The sequence below is a fragment of the Scyliorhinus torazame genome, chromosome 4, assembly GCF_047496885.1.
Source record: "Scyliorhinus torazame isolate Kashiwa2021f chromosome 4, sScyTor2.1, whole genome shotgun sequence".
In the NCBI taxonomy this organism is placed as follows: domain Eukaryota; kingdom Metazoa; phylum Chordata; class Chondrichthyes; order Carcharhiniformes; family Scyliorhinidae; genus Scyliorhinus; species Scyliorhinus torazame.
In genome coordinates this window covers 73,758,530-73,783,119 of record NC_092710.1, presented here as the reverse complement: position 1 = coordinate 73,783,119, position 24,590 = coordinate 73,758,530, and the positions used below count along the sequence as shown (strand labels likewise).

The following is a 24,590-nucleotide window of genomic DNA, read 5'->3' as shown; positions in this document are numbered from 1 at the left end:
GACTGAGAGATACCAGTCAGTGTACAGATATCTCCCTGAGAGAGAGAGACTGAGAGACACCAGCCAGTGTACAGATATCTCCCTGAGAGAGAGAGACTGAGAGACTTCAGTCAGTGTACAGATATCTCCCTGAGAGAGAGGGACTGAGTGACACCAATCAGTGTATAGATATCTCCCTGAGAGAGAGGGACTGAGAGACACCAGTCAGTGTACAGATATCTCCCTGAGAGAGAGGGACTGAGAGACAGCAGTCAGTGTACAGATATCTCCCTGAGAGAGAGGGGAGTGTGAGTCACCAGTCAGTGTACAGATATCTCCCTGAGAGAGACTGAGAGACACCAGTCAGTGTACAGATATCTCCCTGAGAGAGAGGGACTGAGAGACACCAGTCAGTGTCCAGATATCTCCCTGAGAGAGAGAGACTGAGAGACACCAGTCAGTGTACAGATATCTGCCTGAGAGAGGGACTGAGAGACACCAGTCAGTGTCCCGATATCTCCCTGAGAGAGAGACTGAGAGACACCAGTCAGTGTGCAGATATCTCCCTGAGAGAGAGGGACTGAGAGACACCAGTCAGTGTACAGATATCTCCCTGAGAGAGAGGGACTGAGAGACACCAGTCAGTGTGCAGATATCTCCCTGAGAGAGAGACTGAGAGACACCAGTCAGTGTGCAGATATCTCCCTGAGAGAGAGGGACTGAGAGACACCAGTCAGTGTACAGATATCTCCCTGAGAGAGAGAGACTGAGAGACACCAGTCAGTGTACAGATATCACCCTGAGAGAGAGAGACTGAGAGACACCAGTCAGTGTGCAGATATCTTCCTGAGAGAGGGACTGAGAGACACCAGTCAGTGTCCCGATATCTCCCTGAGAGAGAGAATGAGAGACACCAGTCAGTGTGCAGATATCTCCCTGAGAGAGAGGGACTGAGAGACACCAGTCAGTGTACAGATATCTCCCTGAGAGAGAGAGACTGAGAGACACCAGTCAGTGTACAGATATCTCCCTGAGAGAGAGGGACTGAGAGACACCAGTCAGTGTACAGATATCTCCCTGAGAGAGAGGGACAGAGAGACACCAGTCAGTGTACAGATATCTCCCTGAGAGAGAGAGAGACTGAGAGACACCAGTCAGTGTACAGATATCTCCCTGAGAGAGAGGGACTGAGAGACACCAGTCAGTGTCCCGATATCTCCCTGAGAGAGAGACTGAGAGACACCAGTCAGTGTGCAGATATCTCCCTGAGAGAGAGAGACTGAGAGACACCAGTCAGTGTACAGATATCACCCTGAGAGAGAGAGACTGAGAGACACCAGTCAGTATACAGATATCTCCCTAAGAGAGAGAGACTGAGAGACACCAGTCAGTGTACAGATATCCCCTGGAGAGATGGTGTGACTGAGAGACACCAGTCAGTGTACAGATATCTCCCTGAGAGAGAGAGACAGAGAGACACCAGTCAGTGTACAGATATCTCGCTCTGAGAGAGATGGGACTGAGAGACACCAGTCAGTGTACAGATATCTCCCTGAGAGAGAGGGACTGAGAGACACCAGTCAGTGTACAGATATCTCCCTGAGAGAGAGAGACTGAGAGACACCAGTCAGTGTACAGATATCACCCTGAGAGAGAGAGACTGAGAGACACCAGTCAGTGTGCAGATATCTTCCTGAGAGAGGGACTGAGAGACACCAGTCAGTGTCCCGATATCTCCCTGAGAGAGAGACTGAGAGACACCAGTCAGTGTGCAGATATCTCCCTGAGAGAGAGGGACTGAGAGACACCAGTCAGTGCACAGATATCTCCCTGACAGAGAGGGACTGAGAGACACCAGTCAGTGTCCCGATATCTCCCTGAGAGAGAGACTGAGAGACACCAGTCAGTGTGCAGATATCTCCCTGAGAGAGAGAGACTGAGAGACACCAGTCAGTGTACAGATATCCCCTGGAGAGATGGTGTGACTGAGAGACACCAGTCAGTGTACAGATATCTCCCTGAGAGAGAGAGACAGAGAGACACCAGTCAGTGTACAGATATCTCCCTTTGAGAGAGATGGGACTGAGAGACACCAGTCAGTGTACAGATATCTCCCTGAGAGAGAGGGACTGAGAGACACCAGTCAGTGTACAGATATCTCCCTGAGAGAGAGGGACTGAGAGACACCAGTCAGTGTACAGAATACTCCCTGAGGGAGAGAGACTGAGAGACACCAGTCAGTGTACAGATATCTCCCTGAGAGAGAGGGACTGAGAGACACCAGTCAGTGTCCAGATATCTCCCTGAGAGAGAGAGACTGAGAGACAACAGTCAGTGTACAGATATCTCCCTGAGAGAGAGAGACTGAGAGACACCAGTCGGTGTACAGATATCTCCCTGAGAGAGAGGGACTGAGAGACACCTGTCAGTGTACAGATATCTCCCTGAGAGAGAGGGACTGAGAGACACCAGTCAGTGTACAGATATCTCCCTGAGAGAGAGGGACTGAGAGACACCAATCAGTGTACAGATATCTCATTGAGAGAGAGGGACTGAGAGACACCAGTTAGTCTACAGATATCTCCCAGAGAGACTGAAAGACACCAGTCAGCATACAGATATCTCCCTGAGAAAGAGGGACTGAGAGACACCAGTCACTGTACAGATATCTCCCTGAGAGAGAGGGATTGAGAGACACCAGTCAGTGTACAGATATCTCCCTGAGAGAGAGGCTGAGAGACACCAGTCAGTGTACAGATATCTCCCTGAGAGAGAGGGACTGAGAGACACCAGTCAGTGTACAGATATCTCCCTGAGAGAGAGACTGAGAGACACCAGTCAGTGTACAGATATCACCCTGAGAGAGAGAGACAGAGAGACACCAGTCAGTGTACAGATATCACCCTGAGAGAGAGGGACTGAGAGACACCAGTCAGTGTACAGATATCACCCTGAGAGAGAGAGACAGAGAGACACCAGACAGTGTACAGATATCTCCCTGAGAGAGAGAGACTGAGAGACACCAGTCAGTGTGCAGATATCTCCCTGAGAGAGAGGGGCTGAGAGACACCAGTCAGTGTACAGATATCACCCTGAGAGAGAGGGACTGAGAGACACCAGTCAGTGTACAGATATCACCCTGAGAGAGAGAGACAGAGAGACACCAGTCAGTGTACAGATATCTCCCTGAGAGAGAGAGACTGAGAGACACCAGTCAGTGTGCAGATATCTCCCTGAGAGAGAGGGGCTGAGAGACACCAGTCAGTGTACAGAATATCTCCCAGAGAGAGACTGAGAGACACCAATCAGTGTACAGATATCTCCCTGAGAGAGAGAGACTGAGAGACACCAGTCAGTGTGCAGATATCTCCCTGAGAGAGAGGGACTGAGAGACACCAGTCAGTGTATAGATATCTCCCTGAGAGAGAGGGACTGAGAGACACCAGTCAGTGTACAGATATCTCCCTGAGAGAGAGGGACTGAGAGACACCAGTCAGTGTACAGATATCTCCCTGAGAGAGAGAGACTGAGAGACACCAGTCAGTGTGCAGATATCTCCCTGAGAGAGAGGGACTGAGAGACACCAGTCAGTGTACAGATATCTCCCTGAGAGAGAGGGACTGAGAGACACCAGTCAGTGTACAGATATCTCCCTGAGAGAGAGAGAGACTGAGAGACACCAGTCAGTGTACAGATATCTCCCTGAGAGAGAGAGACTGAGAGACACCAGTCAGTGTGCAGATATCTCCCTGAGAGAGAGGGACTGAGAGACACCAGTCAGTGTACAGATATCTCCCTGAGAGAGAGGGACTGAGAGACACCAGTCAGTGTACAGATATCTCCCTGAGAGAGAGGGACTGAGAGACACCAGTCAGTGTACAGATATCTCCCTGAGAGAGAGAGACTGAGAGACACCAGTCAGTGTGCAGATATCTCCCTGAGAGAGAGGGACTGAGAGACACCAGTCAGTGTACAGATATCTCCCTGAGAGAGAGGGACTGAGAGACACCAGTCAGTGTACAGATATCTCATTGAGAGAGAGGGACTGAGAGACACCAGTTAGTCTACAGATATCTCCCAGAGAGACTGAAAGACACCAGTCAGCATACAGATATCTCCCTGAGAGAGAGGGACTGAGAGACACCAGTCACTGTACAGATATCTCCCTGAGAGAGAGGGACTGAGAGACACCAGTCAGTGTACAGGTATCGTCCTGAGAGAGAGACTGAGAGACACCAGTCAGTGTACAGATATCTCCCTGAGAGAGAGGGACTGAGAGACACCAGTCAGTGTACAGATATCTCCCTGAGAGAGAGAGAGAGACTGAGAGACACCAGTCAGTGTACAGATATCTCCCTGAGAGAGAGAGACTGAGAGACACCAGTCAGTGTGCAGATATCTCCCTGAGAGAGAGGGGCTGAGAGACATCAGTCAGTGTACAGATATCTCCCTGAGAGAGAGGGACTGAGAGACACCAGTCAGTGTACAGATATCTCATTGAGAGAGAGGGACTGAGAGACACCAGTTAGTCTACAGATATCTCCCAGAGAGACTGAAAGACACCAGTCAGCATACAGATATCTCCCTGAGAAAGAGGGACTGAGAGACACCAGTCACTGTACAGATATCTCCCTGAGAGAGAGGGACTGAGAGACACCAGTCAGTGTACAGATATCTCCCTGAGAGAGAGGCTGAGAGACACCAGTCAGTGTACAGATATCTCCCTGAGAGAGAGGGACTGAGAGACACCAGTCAGTGTACAGATATCTCCCTGAGAGAGAGACTGAGAGACACCAGTCAGTGTACAGATATCACCCTGAGAGAGAGAGACAGAGAGACACCAGTCAGTGTACAGATATCACCCTGAGAGAGAGGGACTGAGAGACACCAGTCAGTGTACAGATATCACCCTGAGAGAGAGAGACAGAGAGACACCAGTCAGTGTACAGATATCTCCCTGAGAGAGAGAGACAGAGAGACACCAGACAGTGTACAGATATCTCCCTGAGAGAGAGAGACTGAGAGACACCAGTCAGTGTGCAGATATCTCCCTGAGAGAGAGGGGCTGAGAGACACCAGTCAGTGTACAGATATCTCCCAGAGAGAGACTGAGAGACACCAGTCAGTGTACAGATATCTCCCTGAGAGAGAGAGACTGAGAGACACCAGTCAGTGTACAGATATCTCCCTGAGAGAGAGAGAGACTGAGAGACACCAGTCAGTGTGCAGATATCTCCCTGAGAGAGAGGGGCTGAGAGACACCAGTCAGTGTACAGATATCTCCCAGAGAGACTGAGAGACACCAGTCAGTGTACAGATATCTCCCTGAGAGAGAGAGACTGAGAGACACCAGTCAGTGTGCAGATATCTCCCTGAGAGAGAGGGACTGAGAGACACCAGTCACTGTACAGATATCTCCCTGAGAGAGGGACTGAGAGACACCAGTCAGTGTACAGATATCACCCTGAGAGAGAGACTGAGAGACACCAGTCAGTGTGCAGATATCTCCCTGAGAGATAGGGGCTGAGAGACATCAGTCAGTGTACAGATATCTCCCTGTGAGAGAGGGACTGAGAGACACCAGTCAGTGTACAGATATCTCATTGAGAGAGAGGGACTGAGAGACACCAGTTAGTCTACAGATATCTCCCAGAGAGACTGAAAGACACCAGTCAGCATACAGATATCTCCCTGAGAGAGAGGGACTGAGAGACACCAGTCACTGTACAGGTATCTCCCTGAGAGAGAGGGACTGAGAGACACCAGTCAGTGTACAGGTATCGTCCTGAGAGAGAGACTGAGAGACACCAGTCAGTGTACAGATATCTCCCTGAGAGAGAGGGACTGAGAGACACAAGTCAGTGTACAGATATCTCCCTGAGAGAGAGAGAGACTGAGAGACACCAGTCAGTGTACAGATATCTCCCTGAGAGAGAGAGACTGAGAGACACCAGTCTGTGTGCAGATATCTCCCTGAGAGAGAGGGGCTGAGAGACATCAGTCAGTGTACAGATATCTCATTGAGAGAGAGGGACTGAGAGACACCAGTTAGTCTACAGATATCTCCCAGAGAGACTGAAAGACACCAGTCAGCATACAGATATCTCCCTGAGAAAGAGGGACTGAGAGACACCAGTCACTGTACAGATATCTCCCTGAGAGAGAGGGACTGAGAGACACCAGTCAGTGTACAGGTATCGTCCTGATAGAGAGACTGAGAGACACCAGTCAGTGTACAGATATCTCCCTGAGAGAGAGGGACTGAGAGACACCAGTCAGTGTACAGATATCGCCCTGAGAGAGGGGACTGAGAGACACCAGTCAGTGTACAGATATCTCCCTGAGAGAGAGGGACTGAGAGACACCAGTCAGTGTACAGATATCTCCCTGAGGGAGAGGCACTGAGAGACACCAGTCAGTGTACAGATATCTCCCTGAGAGAGAGGGGCTGAGAGACACCAGTCGGTGTACAGATATCTCCCTGAGAGAGAGAGACAGAGAGACACCAGTCAGTGTACAGATATCACCCTGAGAGAGAGGGACTGAGAAACACCAGTCAGTGTACAGATATCACCCTGAGAGAGAGAGACAGAGAGACACCAGTCAGTGTACAGATATCTCCCTGAGAGAGAGAGACAGAGAGACACCAGTGTACAGATATCTCCCTGAGAGAGAGAGACTGAGAGACACCAGTCAGTGTGCAGATATCTCCCTGAGAGAGAGGGGCTGAGAGACACCAGTCAGTGTACAGATATCTCCCAGAGAGAGACTGAGAGACACCAGTCAGTGTACAGATATCTCCCTGAGAGAGAGAGACTGAGAGACACCAGTCAGTGTACAGATATCTTCCTGAGAGAGAGAGAGACTGAGAGACACCAGTCAGTGTGCAGATATCTCCCTGAGAGAGAGGGGCTGAGAGACACCAGTCAGTGTACAGATATCTCCCAGAGAGACTGAGAGACACCAGTCAGTGTACAGATATCTCCCTGAGAGAGAGAGACTGAGAGACACCAGTCAGTGTGCAGATATCTCCCTGAGAGAGAGGGACTGAGAGACACCCATCAGTGTACAGGTATCGTCCTGAGAGAGAGAGACTGAGAGACATCAGTCAGTGTACAGATATCTCCCTGAGAGAGAGGGACTGAGAGACACCAGTCCGTGTATAGATATCTCCCTGAGAGAGAGACTGAGAGACACCAGTCAGTGTACAGATATCTCCCTGAGAGAGAGGGACTGAGAGACACCAGTCGGTGTACAGATATCTCCCTGAGAGAGGGGACTGAGAGACACCAGTCAGTGTTCAGATATGTCTGAATCTTGCTTGATGAGCTGCTATTAAGCCATGTTGTTATAATTAGGAGCCAGGATCTTTTGTTCAGTCTTAATGGGACTGATGTTTATTTTGCAGTTTAATGAGATGAAGGCAAATGGGAAATGTGTCCTGGCTTAAATTGCACAACTCCCCGTGGAGCCTTTAAATGATTTGTGGTGTGGGTTCAATTCTCCGTAGATGAATGTGGTACAACCTTGTTTATGATTCTCGCTCTCAAGACAGACGGACGGAGGGTGATCAAAGAGAATGAGGAAGAGTCAGAGTCAGGAAAGGGAGGGAGAAGCACCAAGAATAATTGTGAGAGTAGTTGTGAGTGTGTTGCTGTCAGTGTGTTGCTGTCAGTGTATGATTGTGAGTGTGTTTTTGTGAGTGTTTTGTTGTGAGTGTGTTGTCAGTGTGCTTTTAGTGTATTCTTTTTTTTTAAATTTAGAGCACCAATTAATTTTTCCCAATTAAGAGGCAATTTAGCGTGGCCAATCCACCTACCCTGCAATTGAAATGAAATGAAATGAAATGAAAATTGCTTATTGTCACAAGTAGGCTTCAAATGGAGTTGCTGTGAAAAGCCCCTAGTCGCCACATTCCGGCGCCTGTTCGGGGAGGCTGGCACGGGAATTGAACCGTGCTGCTGGCCTGCCTTGGTCTGCTTTCAAAGCCAGCGATTTAGCCCTGCGCTAAACAGCCCCTTCTTTGGGTTGTGGGGGAACCCAATTCTTTGGGTTGTGTGTGGGGGGGGGGGGGGGGGGGGGGGGGGGGGGGGGGGAACCCACGCAAACACGGGGAGAATGTGCAAATTCCACACGGACAGTGACCCAGAGCTGGGATCGAACCTGGGACCTCGGCGCCGCGAGACAGCAGTGCTAACCACTGCGCCACCGTGTTGCCCTGTTTTTAGTGTATTCTTGTGAGTATGAGCATACCAGTGAGTGAGCATATTAATGTCAGTATGAGCTACTCAGTGTGTGTGTGTGTTACCGTGTCTATCAGTGTGAGCATATCAATGTAAGTAGGAGCATGTCAGTGTGTGAGTGTATGTCAGTGTGAGTGTGCATGTGTCAGTGTGTGTGTCACTGTAAATAAGAGTGTGCTAGTACATAAGTGTGTAAGCGTGCACATGTGTTAGTGTAGACCGGATCGTGGTAGTCTGCAAGTGTGAGCATGTTTGTAATTGTGAGTGTGTCTGTGTGTGAGTGCGAGTGTGTCAGTGTAAGTGGGAACATGTCAGAGTGTGTGTCAGTGAGCATGCCAGTGTGTGAGTGTGTGTGTAAGTGTGAACGTGCTGGTGTATGGATGTCATACAGTCATAGAATCATACAGCACAGCGCATCTGCGCTGGGCTAAAACACCACCTAAACATTCTGATCCCATTTTTCGGCACTTATCCCATAGCTTGTATGCTCTGGGATTGCAAGTGCCCATAATAATAATAATAATAATAATAATAATAATCGCTTATTGTCACAAAGAGGCTTCAATGAAGCTACTGTGAAAAGCCCCTAGTCGCCACATTCCAGCCCCTGTTCAGGGAGGCCAGTACAGGAATTGAACTCGCGCTGCTGGCCTTGTTCTGCATTCCAAACCAGCTGTTTAGCCCACTGTGCTAAACCAGCCGCTGGTTTAAACTATCTAAATACTGCTTCAATGTTATGAGGGTCTCTGCCTCCACCACCCTTTCAGGCAGCGAGTTCCAAACTCCCACCACCCTCTGGGTAAAAACGTTTTTCCTCACATCCCCTCTCAACCTCCTGCCCCTCACCTTAAATCTATGGTCACTGGTCATTGATCCCTCCATCAATGGAAAATGTTCCTCCCTGTCTACTCTATGCATGCCCCTCATAATTCTATCCAATCTCTCTTCAAAACTAACACTCTCCAGCCCAGGCAACATGCTGGTAAATCTCCTCTGCACCCTTTCCACTGGCTATCACATCCCTCCTGTAATGTGGATTCCTGAACTGCACACAATACTCTAGCTGTGGGCTAACCAACGTTTTATACAGTTCCAGCATAACCTCCCTGCTCTTAAACTCTATGCCTGGGCTAATAAAGGCAAGTTTACCTTATGCCTCCTTAACCACTGTGTCCACCTGCTCTGCTACCTTCAGGGACGGGTGTACATGCACACCAAGGTCCCTCTGATCCTCGGTGCTTCCCAGGGTCCTGCCATTTATCATGGGTTCCCTTGCCTTGTTTGTCCTGCCCAAGTGCATCACCTCACACTTATCCGCATTGAGTTCCATTTGCCACTGATCAGCCCATGTGAGTCACTTTGAGTTGGCACGAGCCGGTAGCAGGAATGATGTTGCCATTGCAGTCCAATAGCTGGCAGGCCGATGGAAGAATGGTTGGTTTGACACAAAGGCTTTGGAAAGCAGACCACGCCATGAGATTGGCGGAGGCACCAGTGTCCAGGTGGAATCGTATTTGGGACCGGTTGACCGTCAGGGTGGCACACCACTCATCGTCTGGATCGATGCTGTATACCGACAGCGGGTGGTGTCTTTGCTTCGGGGACAGCCTGTTTTTTGTCATGACACCGACTCGAAAAGGCGCCTTCGGGTCCTCGGTGTCACTGCTGTGTGGGAGGTCCGCATCGGACTCGGTGACCGTGGGGTGAATTGCCCGAACATTCCTGCGAGGCTGGCTGAAGCGATATGAGTTGGCAGGCTGAGCTGCTCGACAGCAGGCAGCATAGTGGCCAAGTCTTCCACATCGTAGACATTGTCGAGATTTTGCGGGGCATTGCCGCTTTAAATGGGCGGAGCCACAGTTGCCCCACGTCGTGACGTCAGCACGTTCGCTGCGCCACCGCGCATGCGCGGTGCGGTCGTGCATGGTGCGGTGGTGCGCGCCTGCGCATTACGTTCCTCAATGTCGCCGTCCCCTCGTTCGGTGCGCACAAGCGCGGGAGTCCGTGAAAAGCGTGAGAAATGGCCGCCCTCATCCAGGCTGAGGCCCTGGAGTTGCTCGATTGCTCGGACCCGTTCTGCCTCGTGGGGACCTTGCCGCGCCGTTTCAGACGCATGGATGTGGGAATACCGACTAGTGGCGTGTTTGTGTAGCACGCAGGTCTCGATGGCGGTCGCTAGGGTGAGCTGCTTTACTTTGAGGAGCTGCTGACGTAGGGGGGCCGACTGAACACGGAAAACGATCTGGTCGCGTATCATGGAGTCGGAGGTGGGCCCGTAGCTGCAAGATTCCGCAAGGATGCGGAGGTGCGTTAAAAAGGATTGGAAAGGTTCGTCCTTACCCTGCAAACACTGCTGGAACACGGAGCGTTCAAAACTTTCATTCACCTCTACACTGCAGTGAGTGTCAAACTTGAGGAGGACCGTCTTGAACTTCGTCTTGTCTTCGTCATCTGCAAAGGTGAGAGAGTTGAAAATGTGGATGGCATGGTCCCCGGCCGTGGAGAGGAGAAGAGCAATCTTTCTGGTGTCCGAGGCGCCCGCCCTGTCTGTGGCCTCAAGGAAGAGCTGGAAGCGCTGTTTGAAAACCTTCCAGTTGGCCCCTAGGTTGCCGGCGATGCGGAGCGGCGGCGGCGGGCTGATGTTGTCCATGTTGCAGGATGACGGAATGCTGGCGGGAGGCAGATCACTTGCAGGTAGGTCTAAGAAGTGCTAGTATGCAACCACTCGTGGTATCATGATGTGTTGGGTGTTTTGGATCACATACAGGTCACCAACACTTGAAGTAGTGCAACACTATTTTATTAAAAGGTTAACTATTTAAACATACTTGAACTGTGGGTAAATACAATACTAGCTTTAGCTAACGATGTTTACCTTGTCCTAACCAGTTGATGCACTCAGCACATGGTGAATGTCTGTGTTGCAGGCTGTGAGCTCTGTCCTCCTAGCTAGCTGCTACTCGAATGAGCGGGAACTCTGATGCCCCCTGTCTTTATAGTGCGTGTGCTCTAACTGGTGATTGGCTGCGGTGCTGTGTGTGTTGATTGGTCCCACTGTGTGTCCATCAGTGTGTGTGTGTGTGCACCATGATATACTGGTGTATATTATGACAAGTATATCCGTGTGTGCGTGTGGTGGTGCAGGTGTGAGCATGTCAAAGTTATTGTGAGCACGTTAGTTTGTTAATGTGTGCATGTCAGTGTGTGAGTGTTTCACGGTGAGCATGTCAGTCTCAGTGTGAGCATGTGAGTGTGTGTACGAGTGTGTCACTATAAGTGTGAGAATGTCAGTGTCCATGTGAGCGAGAGTGTTTGTATATGCTTGAGTGCCAGTGTAAGTGTGAATGTGTCAGTGTGAAATGAAATGAAAATCGCTTATTGTCACAAGTAGGCTTCAAATGAAGTTACTGTGAAAAGCCCCTAGTCGCCACATTCCGGCGCCTGTTCGGGGAGGCTGGTACGGGAATTGAACCGTGCTGTTGGCCTGCCTTGGTCTGCTTTCAAAGCCGGCGATTTTAGCCCAGTGCTAAAGCAGCTCTGTGCCAGTGTGTGAGCGTCCCAGCATGTGAATGTGTCCATATGAGTGTGAGCATAGTCAGTGTATACGCATTTAAGTGTGAGAGTGTCAGTGTGTGTGTCTGTGCCAGCGTAAATGTGAACGTGTCATTCGGTCTGTGTGTGAGTGTGTGTGCCCGTGTGAGCACGCCAGGACAACATTCAGTACCTCTCGTGTCAGGAGCACAGCGGCATCGTACTTCACCGCTGCCCACTCCGGTCTTGTCCGCATCTGTCGCTGCCAGTCACAGAAGTTGTGTAGAGTTCGCTGAGCCTCCTGCAGGACCTCGGGACCCTCGCTCTCGTGCCTGATCACCAGCATTTTAGTGACTGCCAGGCGCACGTCACTGGCCAACGACGGGTGGCGGTAGAGGCGGTCAGCCGCTGCGAATAGCACCAGGAGGTATTGGTTGACGTTGGGCCCCAGCGCCTGGTATAAGCTGAAGTCGGCCACCACCAGCAGCTCCACATGCCGGGTCCGGGAGATCGAGCGGCCCTTGCGCGCCTTGGCGCCCGGTCCGCCCTCCAAGGTGGCAGTGGGACTCGAAGGCTGCGCCTGCCAGCCCCCACCCTCGGGCTCCCAGCCCGCCTGGCAGCGCGGCGCCCTCGCCAGCTCTCGCCGACCCTGGGAACCCATGTCAGCACAGTCCCCAGCCGTAGCAAGTGCCAAAAGCACCAGGAGCAAGTGCCAGCAGAGCATAGGAGAAGTTTGAAGGGTAAAAACACTCGCAAAAACCCTCATGTGGCACCATCGGAGGGTGATCCACGATGTCCGAGGAGCACAGGTCCCCCCTCCTCGCGAAAACGAGTGAAAAACACGGCAGGAGAAATAGAGAGCGAGAGAGAGAGAAGGAGACAGGGAAAGATATCAGAGGTTAATTATACAGGGAAACAGCATGCTGCAGCATCAGAGAGAAAGGCAGGGCGAAATGCTCACAGTCCGCCACCCAGTCAGAAGGTCTTGCCCACTAAGGTGCTGCCTGCCCCTGGGGCACCAGACCGAGAGGGAGAGCGGGACCAGTCGTCCAGCCCTCCAGGACACTGCTGGCCACAAGAAGCACAGATGAGGAAACATGCAGCAGCACAAAGTGACAGCGACCACAATCCTTGTAGCTCTCATTCCAGCCCAACTAGTCCAACTCATCAAATACTTGGCAAGCATCAGAGCAGCCTGTTTCACAACATAATATGTTAACCCTCTCACCCACCTCTCCCCATTTACACACATTGGGCAGTCTGTTCCCCTATCGGAGGGGGATTAACCCCCTCACCCACCCATCCCCATTTACACACACTGGGCAGCCTGTTCCCCTATCGGAGGGGGATTAACCCCCTCACCCACCTCTCCCCATTTACACACACTGGGCAGCCTGTTCCCCTATCGGAGGGGGATTAACCCCCTCACCCACCTCTCCCCATTTACACACACTGGGCAGCCTGTTCCCAGATCGGAGGGGGATTAACCCCTTCACACATCTCTCCCCATTTACACACACTGGGCAGCCTGCTCCACTATCGGAGGGGGAATAACCCCCTCACCCACCTCTCCCCATTTACACACACTGGGCAGCCTGTTCCCCTATCGGAGGGGGATTAACCCCCTCACCCACCTCTCCCCATTTACACACACTGGGCAGCCTGTTCCTCTATCGGAGGGGGATTAACCCACTCACCCACGTCTCCCCATTTACACACACTGGGCAGCCTGTTCCCCTATTGGAGGGGGATTAACCCTCTCACCCACCTCTCCCCATTTACAAACACTGGGCAGCCTGTTCCCCTATCGGAGGGGGATTAACCCCCTCACCCACCTCTCCCCATTTACACACACTGGGCAGTCTGTCCCCTACCGGAGGGGGATTAACCCCCTCACCCAACTCTCCCCATTTACACACACTGGGCAGTCTGTTCCCCTATCGTAGGGGGATTAACCCCCTCACCCACCTCTCCCCATTTACACACACTGGGCAGCCTGTTCCCCTACCGGAGGGGGATTAACCCCCTCACCCACCTCTCCCCATTTACACACACTGGGCAGTCTGTCCCCTACCGGAGGGGGATTAACCCCCTCACCCACCCCTCCCCATTTACACACACTGGGCAGCCTGTTCCCCTATCGGAGGGGGATTTACTCCCTCTCCCACCTCTCCCCATTTACACACACTGGGCAGCCTGTTCCCCTATCGGAGGGGGATTAACCCCCTCACCAACCTCTCCCCATTCACACACACAGGGCAGCCTGTTCCCCTATCGGAGGAGGATTTACCCCCTCACCCACCTCTCCCCATTTACACACACTGGGCAGCCTGTTCCCCTATCGGAGGGGGATTTACCCCCTCTCCCCATTTACACCCACTGGGCAGTCTGTTCCCCTATCGGAGGGGGATTTACCCCCTCACCCACCTCTCCCCATTTACACACACTGGGCAGCCTGTTCCCCTATCGGAGGGGGATTTACCCCCTCACCCACCTCTCCCCATTTACACACACTGGGCAGCTTGTTCCCCTATCGGAGGGGGATTAACCCCCTCACCCACCTCTCCCCATTTACACACACTGGGCAGCCTGTTCCACTTTCGGAGGGGGATTAAGGCTCTCACCCAGCTCTCCCCATTTACACACACTGGGCAGCCTGTTCCCCTATCGGAGGGGAATTAACCCCCTCACCCACATCTCCCCATTTACGCACACTGGACAGCCTGTTCCCCTATCGGAGGGGAATTAACCCCCTCACCCACCTCTCCCCATTTACACACACTGGGCAGCCTGTTCCCCTATCGGAGGGGGATGAACCCTCTCACGCACCTCTCCCCACTTACAAACACTGGGTAGCCTGTTCCCCTATCGGAGGGGGATTAACCCCTCAGCCACCTCTCCCTATTTACACACACTAGGCAGCCTGTTCCCCTATCGGAGGCGGATTAACCCCGACACCCACCTCTCCCCATTTACACACAGTGGGCAGCCTGTTCCCCTATCGGAGGCGGATTAAACCCCTCACCCACCTCTCCCCATTTACACACACAGGGCAGCCTGTTCCCCTATCGGAGGGGGATTAACCCTCTCACCCACCTCTCCCCATTTACACATACTGGGCAGCCTGTTCCTCTATCGGAGGGGGATTAACCCCCTCACCCACGTCTCCCCATTTTCACACACTGGGCAGCCTGTTCCCCTATCGGAGGGGGATTAACCCTCTCACCCACCTCTCCCCATTTACACACACTGGGCAGCCTGTTCCCCTATCGGAGGGGGATTAACCCTCCCACCCACCTCTCCCCATTTACACAAACTGGGCAGTCTGTACCCTGATCGGAGGGGGATTAACCATCTCACCCACCTCTCCCCATTTACACACACTGGGCAGCCTGTTCCCCTATCGGAGGGGGATTAACCCGCTCACCCACCCCTCCCCATTTACACACACTGAGCAGCCTGTTCCCCTATCGGAGGGGGATTAACCCCCTCACCCACCTCTCCCCATTTACACACACTGGGCAGCCTGTTCCCCTATCGGAGGGGGATTAACCCGCTCACCCACCCCTCCCCATTTACACACACTGAGCAGCCTGTTCCCCTATCGGAGGGGGATTAACCCCCTCACCCACCTCTCCCCATTTACACAAACTGGGCAGCCTGTTCCCCTATCGGAGGGGGATTAACTCCCTCACCCACCTCTCCCCATTAACACACACTGGGCAGCCTGTTCCTCTATCGGAGGGGGATTAGCCCCCTCACCCACCTCTCCCCATTTACACACACTGGGCAGCCTATTCCCCTATCGGAGGGGGATTAGCCCCCTCACCCACCTCTACCCATTTACACACACTGGGCAGTCTGTTCCCCTATCGGAGGGGGATTAGCCCACTCACCCACCTCTCCCCATTTACACACACTGGGCAGCCTGTTCCCCTATCGGAGGGGGATTAACCCCCTCACCCACCTCTACCCATTTACACACACTGGGCAGCCTGTTCCCCTATCGGAGGGGGATTAACTCCCTCACCCACCTCTCCCCATTTACACACACTGGGCAGCCTGTTCCCCTATCGGAGGGGGATTAGCCCCCTCACCCACCTCGCCCCATTTACACACACTGGGCAGTCTGTACCCTGATCGGAGGGGGATTAACCATCTCACCCACCTCTCCCCATTTACACACACTGGGCAGCCTGTTCCCCTATCGGAGGGGGATTAACCCGCTCACCCACCCCTCCCCATTTACACACACTGAGCAGCCTGTTCCCCTATCGGAGGGGGATTAACCCCCTCACCCACCTCTCCCCATTTACACACACTGGGCAGCCTGTTCCCCTATCGGAGGGGGATTAACCCGCTCACCCACCCCTCCCCATTTACACACACTGAGCAGCCTGTTCCCCTATCGGAGGGGGATTAACCCCCTCACCCACCTCTCCCCATTTACACACACTGGGCAGCCTGTTCCCCTATCGGAGGGGGATTAACTCCCTCACCCACCTCTCCCCATTTACACACACTGGGCAGCCTGTTCCTCTATCGGAGGGGGATTAGCCCCCTCACCCACCTCTCCCCATTTACACACACTGGGCAGCCTATTCCCCTATCGGAGGGGGATTAGCCCCCTCACCCACCTCTACCCATTTACACACACTGGGCAGTCTGTTCCCCTATCGGAGGGGGATTAGCCCACTCACCCACCTCTCCCCATTTACACACACTGGGCAGCCTGTTCCCCTATCGGAGGGGGATTAACCCCCTCACCCACCTCTACCCATTTACACACACTGGGCAGCCTGTTCCCCTATCGGAGGGGGATTAACTCCCTCACCCACCTCTCCCCATTTACACACACTGGGCAGCCTGTTCCCCTATCGGAGGGGGATTAGCCCCCTCACCCACCTCTCCCCATTTACACACACTGGGCAGCCTATTCCCCTATCGGAGGGGGATTAGCCCCCTCACCCACCTCTACCCATTTACACACACTGGGCAGTCTGTTCCCCTATCGGAGGGGGATTAGCCCACTCACCCACCTCTCCCCATTTACACACACTGGGCAGCCTGTTCCCCTATCGGAGGGGGATTAACCCCCTCACCCACCTCTACCCATTTACACACACTGGGCAGTCTGTTCCCCTATCGGAGGGGGATTAACCCCCTCACCCACCCCTCCTAATTTACACACACTGGGCAGCCTGTTCCCCTATCGGAGGGGGATTTACCCCCTCTCCCACCTCTCCTCATTTACACACACTGGGCAGCCTGTTACCCTATCGGAGGGGGATTAACCCTCTCACCCACCTCTCCCCATTTACACACACTGGGCTGCCTGTTCCCCTATCGGAGGGGGATTAAACCTCTCACCCACCTCTCCCCATTTACACACACTGGGCAGCCTGTTCCTCTATCGGAGGGGGATTAACCCTCTCACCCACGTCTCCCCATTTACACACACTGGGCAGCCTGTTCCCCTATCGGAGGGGGATTAACCCTCTCACCCACCTCTCCCCATTTACACACACTGGGCAGCCTGTTCCCCTATCGGAGGGGGATTAAACCTCTCACCCACCTCTCCCCATTTACACACACTGGGCAGCCTGTTCCTCTATCGGAGGGGGATTAACCCTCTCACCCACGTCTCCCCATTTACACACACTGGGCAGCCTGTTCCCCTATCGGAGGGGGATTAACCCTCTCACCCACCTCTCCCCATTTACACACACTGGGCAGCCTGTTCCTCTATCGGAGGGGGATTAACCCTCTCACCCACCTCTCCCCATTTACACACACTGGGCTGCCTGTTCCCCTATCGGAGGGGGATTAAACCTCTCACCCACCTCTCCCCATTTACACACACTGGGCAGTCTGTTCCCCTATCGGAGGGGGATTAACCCCCTCACCCACCCCTCCTAATTTACGCACACTGGGCAGCCTGTTCCCCTATCGGAGGGGGATTTACCCCCTCTCCCACCTCTCCTCATTTACACACACTGGGCAGCCTGTTACCCTATCGGAGGGGGATTAACCCTCTCACCCACCTCTCCCCATTTACACACACTGGGCAGCCTGTTCCCCTATCGGAGGGGGATTAAACCTCTCACCCACCTCTCCCCATTTACACACACTGGGCAGCCTGTTCCTCTATCGGAGGGGGATTAACCCTCTCACCCACGTCTCCCCATTTACACACACTGGGCAGCCTGTTCCCCTATCGGAGGGGGATTAACCCTCTCACCCACCTCTCCCCATTTACACACACTGGGCAGCCTGTTCCCCTATCGGAGGCGGATTAACCCTCTCACCCACCTCTCCCCATTTACACACACTGGGCAGCCTGTTCCCCTATCGGAGGGGGATTAACCCCCTCACCCACCTCTCCCCATGTACACACACTGGGCAGTCTGTACCCTTATCGGAGGGGGATTAACCCCCTCACCCACCTCTCCCCATTTACACACACTGGGTAGCCTGTTCCACGGTCGGAGGGGAATTAACCCCCTCACCCACCTCTCCCCATTTACACACACTGAGCAGTCTGTTCCCCTATCAGAGGAGGATAAACCCCCTCACCCACCTCGCCCCATTTACACACTGGGCAGCCTGTTCCCCTATCGGAGGGGGATTAACCCCCTCACCCACCTCTCCCCATTTACACACACTGGTCAGCCTGTTCCCCTATCGGAGGGGGATTAACCCCCTCACACACATCTCCCCATTTACACACACTGGGCAGCCTGTTCCCCTATCAGAGGGGGATTAACACCCTCACCCACCTCTCCCCTTTTACACACACAGGGCAGCCTGTTCCACTATCGGAGGTGGATTAACCCTCTCACCCACCTCTCCCGATTTACACACACTGGGCAGCCTGTTCCCCTATCGGAGGGGGATTAACCCCCTCACCCACCTCTCCCCATTTACAGACTCTGAGCAGTCTGTTCCCCTATTGGAGGGGGGTTAACCTCCTCACCCACCTCTCCCCATTTACACACACTGGGCAGCCTGTTCCCCTATCGGAGGGGGATTAACCCCCTCACCCACCTCTCCCCATTTACACACACTGGTCAGCCTGTTCCCCTATCGGAGGGGGATTAACCCCCTCACACACATCTCCCCATTTACACACACTGGGCAGTCTGAACCCTGATCGGAGGGGGATTAACCACCTCACCCACCTCCCCCCATTTACACACACTGGGCAGCCTGTTCCCCTATCGGAGGGGGATTAACCCCCTCACCCAACTCTCCCCATTTACACACACTGGGCAGCCTGTTCCCCTATCGGAGGGGATTAACCCCCTCACCCACCTCTCCCCATTTACACACACTGGGCAGCCTGTTCCCCTATCGGAGGGGGATTAACCATCTCACCCACCTCTCCCCATTGACACACACTGGGCAGCTTGTTCCCCTACAGGAGGGGGATTAACCCCCTCACCCACCTCTCCCCATTTACACACACTGGGCAGTCTGTTCCCCTATCGGAGGGGGATAAACCCTCTCACCCACCTCTCCCCATTTACACACACTGGGCAGCCTGTTCCCCTATCGGAGGGGGATTAACCCCCTCACCCACCTCTCCCCATGTACACACACTGGGCAGTCTGTACCCCTATCGGAGGGGGATTAACCCCCTCACCCACCTCTCCCCATTTACACACACTGGGTAGCCTGTTCCACGGTCGGAGGGGAATTAACCCCCTCACCCACCCCTCCCCATTTACACACACTGGGCAGCCTCTTCCCCTATCGGAGGGGGATTAACCCCCTCCACCCACCTCTCCCCATTTACACACACTGAGCAGTCTGTTCCCCTATCGGAGGAGGATAAACCCCCACACCCACCTCGCCCCATTTACACACTCTGAGCAGTCTGTTCCCCTATCGGAAGGGGATTAACCCCCTCACCCACCTCTCCCGATTTACACACACTGGGCAGCCTGTTCCCCTATCGGAGGGGGATTAACCCCCTCACCCACCTCTCCCCATTTACAGACTCTGAGCAGTCTGTTCCCCTATCGGAGGGGGGTTAACCTCCTCACCCACCTCTCCCCATTTACACACACTGGGCAGCCTGTTCCCCTATCGGAGGGGGATTAACCCCCTCACCCACCTCTCCCCATTTACACACACTGGTCAGCCTGTTCCCCTATCGGAGGGGGATTAACCCCCTCACACACATCTCCCCATTTACACACACTGGGCAGCCTGTTCCCCTATCGGAGGGGGATTAACCCCCTCACCCACCTCTCCCCATTTACACACACTGGGCAGTCTGAACCCTGATCGGAGTGGGATTAACCATCTCACCCACCTCTCCCCATTGACACACACTGGGCAGCCTGTTCCCCTATCGGAGGGGGATTAACCCGCTCACCCACCCCTCCCCATTTACACACACTGAGCAGCCTGTTCCCCTATCGGAGGGGGATTAACCCCCTCACCCACCTCTCCCCATTTACACACACTGGGCAGTCTGTTCCCCTATCGGAGGGGGATTAACCCCCTCACCCACCTCTCCCCATTTACACACACTGGGCAGCCTGTTCCCCTATCGGAGGGGGATTAACCCGCTCACCCACCCCTCCCCATTTACACACACTGAGCAGCCTGTTCCCCTATCGGAGGGGGATTAACCCCCTCACCCACCTCTCCCCATTTACACACACTGGGCAGCCTGTTCCCCTATCGGAGGGGGATTAACTCCCTCACCCACCTCTCCCCATTTACACACACTGGGCAGTCTGTTCCCCTATCGGAGGGGGATTAGCCCCCTCACCCACCTCTACCCATTTACACACACTGGGCAGTCTGTTCCCCTATCGGAGGGGGATTAACCCCCTCACCCACCCCTCCTAATTTACACACACTGGGCAGCCTGTTCCCCTATCGGAGGGGGATTTACCCCCTCTCCCACCTCTCCCCATTTACACACACTGGGCAGCCTGTTCCCCTATCGGAGGGGGATTAACCCCCCCACCCACCTCTCTCCATTTACACACACTGGGCAGCCTGTTCCCCTATCGGAGGGGGATTTACCCCCTCACCCACCTCTCCCCATTTTCACACACTGGGCAGCCTGATCCCCTATCGGAGGGGGATTAACCCTCTCACCCACCTCTCCCCATTTTCACACACTGGGCAGCCTGATCCCCTATCGGAGGGGGATTAAACCGCTCACCCACCTCTCCCCATTTACACACACTGGGCAGCCTGTTCCCCTATCGGAATGGAATTAACCCCTCACCCACCTCTCCCCATTTACACACACTGGGCAGCCTGATCCCCTATCGGAGGGGGATTAACCCCCTCACCCACCACTCCCCATTTACACACACAGGGCAGCCTGTTCCCCTATCGGAGGGGGATTAACCCTCTCACCCACCTCTCCCCATTTACACACACTGGGCAGCCTGTTCCTCTATCGGAGGGGGATTAACCCTCTCACCCACGTCTCCCCATTTACACACACTGGGCAGCCTGTTCCCCTATCGGAGGGGGATTAAACCTCTCACCCACCTCTCCCCATTTACACACACTGGGCAGCCTGTTCCTCTATCGGAGGGGGATTAACCCTCTCACCCACGTCTCCCCATTTACACACACTGGGCAGCCTGTTCCCCTATCGGAGGGGGATTAACCCTCTCACCCACCTCTCCCCATTTACACACACTGGGCAGCCTGTTCCCCTATCGGAGGGGGATTAACCCTCTCACCCACCTCTGCCCATTTACACACACTGGGCAGCCTGTTCCCCTATCGGAGGGGGATTAACCCCCTCACCCACCTCTCCCCATGTACACACACTGGGCAGTCTGTACCCCTATCGGAGGGGGATTAACCCCCTCACCCACCTCTCCCCATTTACACACACTGGGTAGCCTGTTCCACGGTCGGAGGGGAATTAACCCCCTCACCCACCTCTCCCCATTTACACACACTGAGCAGTCTGTTCCCCTATCGGAGGAGGATAAACACCCTCACCCACCTCGCCCCATTTACACACACTGGGCAGCCTGTTCCCCTATCGGAGGGGGATTAACCCCCTCACCCACCTCTCCCCATTTACACACACTGGTCAGCCTGTTCCCCTATCGGAGGGGGATTAACCCCCTCACACACAGCTCCCCATTTACACACACTGGGCAGCCTGTTCCCCTATCAGAGGGGGATTAACACCCTCACCCACCTCTCCCCTTTTACACACACAGGGCAGCCTGTTCCCCTATCAGAGGTGGATTAACCCTCTCACCCACCTCTCCCGATTTACACACACTGGGCAGCCTGTTCCCCTATCGGAGGGGGATTAACCCCCTCACCCACCTCTCCCCATTTACAGACTCTGAGCAGTCTGTTCCCCTATCGGAGGGGGGTTAACCTCCTCACCCACCTCTCCCCATTTACACACACTGGGCAGCCTGTTCCCCTATCGGAGGGGGATTAACCCCCTCACCCACCTCTCCCCATTTACACACACTGGTCAGCCTGTTCCCCTATCGGAGGGGGATTAACCCCCTCACACACATCTCCCCATTTACACACACTGGGCAGCCTGTTCCCCTATCGGAGGGGGTTTAACCATCTCACCCACCTCTCCCCATTTACACACACTGGGCCGTCTGAACCCTGATCGGAGTGGGATTAACCATCTCACCCACCTCTCCCCATTGACACACACTGGGCAGCCTGTTCCCCTATCGGAGGGGGATTAACCCGCTCACCCACCCCTCCCCATTTACACACAATGGGCAGCCTGTTCCCTTATCGGAGGGGGATTAACCCCCTCACCCACCTCTCCCCATTTACACACACTGGGCAGCCTGTTCCCCTATCGGAGGGGGATTTCCCCCCTCACCCACCTCTCCCCATTTACATCCACTGGGCAGTCTGTTCCCCTATCGGAGGGGGATTTACCCCCACACCCACCTCTCCCCATTTACACACACTGGGCAGCCTGTTCCCCTATCGGAGGGGGATTTACCCCCTCACCCACCTCTCCCCATTTACACACACTGGGCAGCTTGTTCCCCTACAGGAGGGGGATTAACCCCCTCACCCACCTCTCCCCATTTACACACACTGAGCAGTCTGTTCCCCTATCGGAGGGGGATAAACCCTCTGACCCACCTCTCCCCATTTACACACACTGGGCAGCCTGTTCGCCTATTGGAGGGGGATTAAGCCTCTCACCCACCTCTCCCCATTTACACACACTGAGCAGTCTGTTCCCCTATCGGAGGGGAAGTAACCCCCTCACCCACCACTCCCTATTTACACACACTGGGCAGCCTGTTCCCCTATCGGAGGGGGATTAACCCCCTCACCCACCTCGCCCCATTTACACACACTGGGCAGCCTGTTCCGCTATCGGAGGGGAATTAACCCCCTCACCCACCTCTCCCCATTTACACACACTGGGCAGCCTGTTCCCCTATCGGAGGGGGATTAACACCCCCACCCACCTCGCCCCATTTACACACACTGGGCAGCCTGTTCCGCTATCGGAGGGGAATTAACCCCCTCACCCACCTCTCCCCATTTACACACACTGGGCAGCCTGTTCCCCTATCGGAGGGGGATTAACCCCCCCACCCACCTCGCCCCATTTACACACACTGGGCAGCCTGTTCCGCTATCGGAGGGGAATTAACCCCCTCACCCACCTCTCCCCATTTACACACACTGGGCAGCCTGTTCCCCTATCGGAGGGGGATTAACCCCCTCACCCACCTCTCCCCATTTACACACACTGGGCAGCCTGTTCCCCTATCGGAGGGGGATTAACCCCCTCACCCACCTCTCCCCATGTACACACACTGGGCAGTCTGTACCCCTATCGGAGGGGGATTAACCCCCTCACCCACCTCTCCCCATTTACACACACTGGGCAGCCTGTTCCACGGTCGGAGGGGAATTAACCCCCTCACCCACCTCTCCCCATTTACACACACTGAGCAGCCTGTTCCCCTATCAGAGGGGGATTAACCCCTTCACCCACCTCGCCCCATTTACACACACTGGACAGCCTGTTCACCTATCGGAGGGGGATTAACCCCTTCACCCACCTCGCCCCATTTACACACACTGGGCAGCCTGTTCCCCTATCGGAGGGGGATTAACCATCTCACCCACCTCTCCCCATTGACACACACTGGGCAGCTTGTTCCCCTACAGGAGGGGGATTAACCCCCTCACCCACCTCTCCCCATTTACACACACTGGGCAGTCTGTTCCCCTATCGGAAGGGGATAAACCCTCTCACCCACCTCTCCCCATTTACACACACTGGGCAGCCTGTTCCCCTATCGGAGGGGGATTAACCCCCTCACCCACCTCTCCCCATGTACACACACTGGGCAGTCTGTACCCCTATCGGAGGGGGATTAACCCCCTCACCCACCTCTCCCCATTTACACACACTGGGTAGCCTGTTCCACGGTCGGAGGGGAATTAACCCCCTCACCCACCCCTCCCCATTTACACACACTGGGCAGCCTCTTCCCCTATCGGAGGGGGATTAACCCCCTCCACCCACCTCTCCCCATTTACACACACTGAGCAGTCTGTTCCCCTATCGGAGGAGGATAAACCCCCACACCCACCTCGCCCCATTTACACACTCTGAGCAGTCTGTTCCCCTATCGGAAGGGGATTAACCCCCTCACCCACCTCTCCCGATTTACACACACTGGGCAGCCTGTTCCCCTATCGGAGGGGGATTAACCCCCTCACCCACCTCTCCCCATTTACAGACTCTGAGCAGTCTGTTCCCCTATCGGAGGGGGGTTAACCTCCTCACCCACCTCTCCCCATTTACACACACTGGGCAGC

At 54.4% G+C, this 24,590-nt stretch overlaps 1 protein-coding gene across 1 annotated transcript in view; it reads right to left on the bottom strand.

Moving 5' to 3' along the window:
- The window catches only part of LOC140410303 (A disintegrin and metalloproteinase with thrombospondin motifs 4-like), a 406,325-nt gene extending 393,458 nt beyond the window's left edge, over positions 1 to 12,867 (bottom strand). Inside the window, exon 1 of the mRNA XM_072498283.1 lies at positions 11,947 to 12,867. Coding sequence (XP_072354384.1) covers positions 11,947 to 12,519 — 573 coding nt within the window. The 5' untranslated portion in view covers positions 12,520 to 12,867. The remainder of the gene's footprint in view (positions 1 to 11,946) is intronic.
- Between the last annotated feature and the right edge of the window lie 11,723 nt (positions 12,868 to 24,590).